Genomic DNA, 5,069 nt, shown 5'->3' with positions numbered 1-5,069 from the left:
CGAGCTTCTCGAGCTTGTACGAGAGGGTCGCGCCGGTGTAGACAAAGCCCATCGGCGGGCGCACAAGCGCTTCAAACTACAACTATTTCATCCTTTTTCAACGAGAGACAACGGACGTACGCCGGCATCGGTGACTTGTCGGGCGTTGCAGAGCCGGAGAACGACCATGTGTTTGGCTTTGGTCGCTGCGAGTGCCTGCAAGGTCGTGTCCGTCACCTACGCACGTTCTCTATCGAGACAATCCTAAAAATGAGCTCGAAAATACTTGGTGGAGGTTGGAGAGGTCGAGGCGCTGCAACGTCGCACCGCACGTCTATACCAACATCAATACTTCTTTCGAAAGAACCATCGTCGGACGGACCGCGAGAAGGGAATCGAGTGCGGCGGTCGAGAGGTACTGGCACTCTTGCAGTGAAAGGTCAATCAACCGCGTCCATGCCTGCGCTATGAACGATATGCCAACGTCCGTGATGCGTCCGCAGCGGCGCAGATGCAGCGCTTGGATCTGGGGCATGACGCGCGCCACATACCGGAGCAGATCTGGTTTCCTCATGAGCACTTCGCGTGTCCACGCAATATGTACCGTCCGAAACATCGGTGCAATGGTTTAGGTGCAGCTCGTGCAGCTTGGGGCAGGCAGCACCAATGAGCTTATAGTCGGCTTTCTACCCTCATTCATATCGCAAACAAGCAGGAGAGACCCGAAAGAGATACCATCAAGCCTGCACTCGAACTCAAATCCAGCGACCGCAAGTAAGGCACTTTCGCAAAAAACTGCTGCAGCACTAGTACATCAGCAGATAGAAGGCGCGGTATCGCAGGTAGTCATGTACCTGGCGGTGCAAAGGTGGCGTGGAGTCCCGCTACGTTGAGGCTTGTACACGCGGATGTGACGTGGGGCATCGCGCTTCGCAGAAGTTCGTTGCCGTCCAGCACTGTCCACGGCGACAAGTCCACTCTTCGCAAAGGCGCGGCGCTATGGCGCTCGTGAAACACATATGGCACCATGCAGTCTACAGTTTTGGGTTATCATCCTGGACATCCCTTCATACCGTGCTCTTACTACCTTCGAGTTGAATTGGTTTGTCCAAGTTGAGAACCGGAATGGACGTGGCCGTCTTGGGCCGGTCGGGCCCCGTATCGATGGGCAGACGGTCGTCTGTGCCATCAGGGGCGCTCCTCGCGCGCATCGGGTGCACGCTACATGCCTCGCTGGTCGCTGTGGACTTGAAAATTGCAGCTCGTACCGTCGGACGTCCATGAGCATACTTGCAATCTCTGCTTTCTGGTCGACAAGTCTACACGCCTCATGAGACGACGACGATGATTAAGTGTGGACAACTTGTCTTCTTTGGCAAGGAACGGTAAATTCAGCTCTGGGGCCGCGCTTGGCGCGCGGCGTCGTGGAGGGCTCACGACGGCGGGACCCGTCGCGTGACGTTTGCGCTTGAGGAGCGGAGCGACCGATGGCATGACGTCGTGCGACACGATCTCCATGCGCCGGCCCAGGTCCAAGCGCGGCCACGACCCACCGTGCTTGGCCGTATCCGCGGCGTCTTCCTTCTGCACCCAGTTCTGAAAGGCGACACTCGTCGTGTCGAGAGCCACGTCTGCGAACGGCTCGGCTTCGAGGCGTTTGACCACGTCCCGCTTGCGCTTGGACAACGTCGGCGACTTACCCGCGTGCACGGACCGGCGCTTCATGTGGCGCGAAAAGCCGGCTCAAGATATGACGGTTTCGGCTGCGACTTTGCCGTTGGCATTCCTCCATCGGTCGGGCGCTGCTGAGGATGCCAAGAACGATGCGAGCGGGCTGGCGCGGAGTCGCATGCAACAATCGCAATGACGGGTGGCAAGCGAGACGGCCGGACTTGCGCTGCTTCGATATAATCGACCAAGAGAGGAAGAAGTTTCCAATGTTTCGACGCCGTCACCGCCACGCCTTTCTCCATTTTCCATCAAGGATGGTCGACACCGTCGAGACCTTTGACTCGCGCGCTTTTTCTCTACCTTCTCGTGCTCGCGTCGCTCAGTTTGCTTCGCAGCCAGAGTCGCTCAATGGGACAGCGTGCGATGCGTGTGCACTGCGCAACTCGTCCGTGTGCCTCGCCACTCTCGGCGTGTTTTAGCCGCCAATACTCGCGATCGTTGCTGCTGCCTGATGCGCCATGACGATGGTCGCGTCGGTACTACCATGCGACGGGCTGCCTTCCGACAGAACGGCCGCAGCAGTGTCTGTGCATGTACGATACACTTGATGCCGGGTTCCGTCCGCCATGTGAGCTTCTCGGTGATGTAGCCATTATTGCTGTCGGGTGCCTCTGGAGCTGGTACCATAGCTGCAGTGCCATTTATGTCCCGAGCCAGCACTGTGCCCGACCTCGAACTACATCACGTGGTCGGCTCGCAGTGTACGTAGGTCAATTTGAAGTGGTGGGTGGATGGTTCTTCCTCGTCCGTGGCCCGGTTGCTCGTTGAAATCGATAGACCTTCACGCAGCTTGCTCCCGGCTACTCGCTTCTCTGCCCGGTTGATTGCGCCTTGTCCCAGACCATCCTGAGATCCGAGAAGACGGTTTCTGGATTGTGGATGCGAAGGCGACGCTCCTCGACGAAAGACTCGCACAAGACCAGACCCGTTGCCGCCAAGTCTCACAAGCGGACTTGTACCCGAGAGACTGGAGCGTTTTGAAGCCGCAGCGAGCTCTCACAGCATTCCGCGTCCCGATAATATCGAAGCACATCGAACGGTGTCGGGTCGGCGGGTGCTGGCGAGTAGCCGACGTTCCTCACGTTGGCGAGTGGTCGCGCGTGGGAATCGCCCGTACCTATATCCCACATGCATGCAATCGATTCTATAGCGAATGCGACTTTTAGCATTTCCCACGCAAGATACCGGTGCGATTCCGTCACGGCGCTGCTTCCGCGACCAGTTGCCAACGCGCTGTCTACCGCACAGTACACAAGACGATGGACAGCAGCCTCGTGTCGCCCGGTCGCCCGAGTCCAGTGCGCGCCGAAATCCTGCGCTCCGTCGTGCGCCTGCCCCCCGGGCAGCTCAAGCCGTCCCGAAAGTACATCGTCTTTGTTCTCAAGGTCTCGACGGCATGCAATTCGTACCGCATTATCGAGCGCACGTGGTCCGAGTGCCACCGCTTTGAAGATGCGCTACTCAAGGCCCTGCGTCACGACTGCGCCAAGCGCTGCACGGCGCTCTGGGCCGAGCTCGAGCCCAACGTCGAGCGCTCCACTCGGCACGTCGGGTTTCGTAACTGGTGCAAGATTCAGCTGCATCACCACACGCCCGAAACGATTGCAATCTTCCTCGAGCACTACCAAGTGCTTCTCGATGCGATGTTGGCGCTGGCTGCCGCGACGCGCTGCTCTGGCCTTGACAACATTCGCGCGCTCCTGTCCGAGTTCTTGTCGCCGCCCACCAAGTGTCCGTAGCTTTCAATTGCCATTCGAAGCAACTACTAGTACGTCCTTACTACAAATTCCATGTTTGTGTGGGGCGGAAGCAGTGGCTCTACTGCCCGCCAGGAATACCGGCAAGAGAGACCCAAGCCACTGGACCCATGCTGGGGCTTTTCACTTGGCGCCTGCATACAGGTGTGCTGGTATGACCACTCGAAAGCCGGCTACGAGCCGGCTACTCTAACCGGCTTCTCTTTTCTTAACCGGCTATGTAGCCGGTTACACAAATCAAACCGTGTCGTCGCCATCTGCACGATTACGCAAGATGATGTCGAGAGAATCGGTTGCGCCGGCGATGCCAGAGTCGGACCTGGTCGCGTCGTATGCGTCGACGTGCGTCTCGACGACGTGCGAGCACCGACTGCCGGCGTCGCGAGCCGAGATCCTTCGCGCCGACGTCCGCCTGCCCATCGGCATCGTCAAGCCGACGAAAGATCACGTGGTCTTTGTACTGCGCGTCCACGACGACGGCGACTGCTACGGCGTCGAACAGACGTGGTCGGCGTTCATCGCCTTGCGAAACGAGCTCCTAATCGCGCTTGCGCCTGGCCACCCGTGCCAAGGCGTCTGTCCGTGGCTCTGGGAAGACCTCCGACACAACTTTGACTTTCCGACGCACAAGAAGCTCGGGTTCCTGGAATGGTGGAACATTCGCCTCCAGCGCCACACGCCGGCGACGATCGAGATCTTTCGCAGCCACTTTCAGCAGCTTTTAGATTCCCTCGTGACGCTGCTGTGCCAAACGCGCATCCACTGCGAGCGCTTCCAATGTGTCTACGCCGTTGTCGCGCGTTTCTTGACCGCCGACCCCATAGAAGCCATGCAGTGTGTGAGTTAATCAAGCGACTCGTGATTAGTATTTCAAATTCAATCTTATAGTTAGTGTACCGGTATGGCACAAGAAACGAGCACACATCGTTAAGCGAGACCTAATATGAGTCGAGGAGACCCAGTGGAGGAGACCGATGAGTCGAGCTTTGTGACGTGCGCCGTCGACTTTGCCGTGATTTTGAATCGTCATCCGGAATTCGACCTGTCGATATCCGGATAATGTCCTCGCGTGCTGGTGCTTTTGAAATGGGCTACAGCGGCAATTTGGCACCGCGATCCGAGTCTTTCTGCAACCTACGCGTATATATGCGTAAATCAATACGTATCACTGCCCTTCCCAGGAGCCAACAACCCTCCTGACAACCCTCCAGCGTTTTGAGTTTTGGGACTACTGTAATCACATGTCCAATATGAGTGACGGTCTCTTGAAGGTAAGAGTGGTGGTACCACGGCTTGTCATCGTTCACATCGGATCCCATTTCCAAAGATTGACCATGGCCGCCAAACGCAAAGCTCAAGCCGCTACGCTCGTGGAAGCGCCGCCCGCCAAGCGCTCGACGCGCAGCAGCACCGCCAGTGCCTCGACGGCCCCTGCGCCCGTGGCCGACACCAAGCCGACACCCAAGGCCAAGACGGTCAAGTCGACGACCAAAGCCGCGGCCAAGACATCGACGAAGGCGACACCCGAGACCAACGAAACCACGTTGACGCCTGCCGCCATCAAGGATGAGGAAGACTTTCAGCGTAAGCTCGACGACCACT

General features: G+C 58.0%; 4 protein-coding genes across 4 annotated transcripts; 3 read left to right on the top strand and 1 right to left on the bottom strand.

Annotated features, from left to right (window-relative positions):
* Positions 1–1,342: 1,342 nt before the first annotated feature.
* On the bottom strand, positions 1,343–1,704 carry SPRG_17447 (hypothetical protein; the record flags this gene model as incomplete). Its single annotated transcript, XM_012356749.1, has 1 exon — positions 1,343–1,704. A coding segment is annotated over one exon (362 nt), but the record flags the coding sequence as incomplete, so codon positions are not given.
* Positions 1,705–2,969: 1,265 nt separating this feature from the next.
* SPRG_17446 (hypothetical protein) lies at positions 2,970–3,473 on the top strand (the record flags this gene model as incomplete). The annotated part of the gene is made up of 1 exon (XM_012356748.1): positions 2,970–3,473. One exon carries the CDS (start codon positions 2,970–2,972, stop codon positions 3,447–3,449), a length of 480 nt encoding a protein of 159 aa, XP_012212138.1. The 3' UTR covers positions 3,450–3,473.
* Positions 3,474–3,741: 268 nt separating this feature from the next.
* On the top strand, positions 3,742–4,328 carry SPRG_17445 (hypothetical protein; the record flags this gene model as incomplete). Its single annotated transcript, XM_012356747.1, has 1 exon — positions 3,742–4,328. The coding sequence occupies one exon, from the start codon at positions 3,742–3,744 to the stop codon at positions 4,312–4,314; it is 573 nt and encodes a 190-aa protein (XP_012212137.1). The 3' UTR covers positions 4,315–4,328.
* Positions 4,329–4,801: 473 nt separating this feature from the next.
* Positions 4,802–5,051, top strand: SPRG_17444 (hypothetical protein; the record flags this gene model as incomplete). The annotated part of the gene is made up of 1 exon (XM_012356746.1): positions 4,802–5,051. A coding segment is annotated over one exon (250 nt), but the record flags the coding sequence as incomplete, so codon positions are not given.
* Between the last annotated feature and the right edge of the window lie 18 nt (positions 5,052–5,069).

This window comes from Saprolegnia parasitica (genome assembly GCF_000151545.1).
Source record: "Saprolegnia parasitica CBS 223.65 unplaced genomic scaffold supercont2.571, whole genome shotgun sequence".
Taxonomy (NCBI): Eukaryota; Oomycota; class Saprolegniomycetes; order Saprolegniales; family Saprolegniaceae; genus Saprolegnia; species Saprolegnia parasitica.
This window is presented reverse-complemented; position numbering and strand designations above follow the sequence as displayed.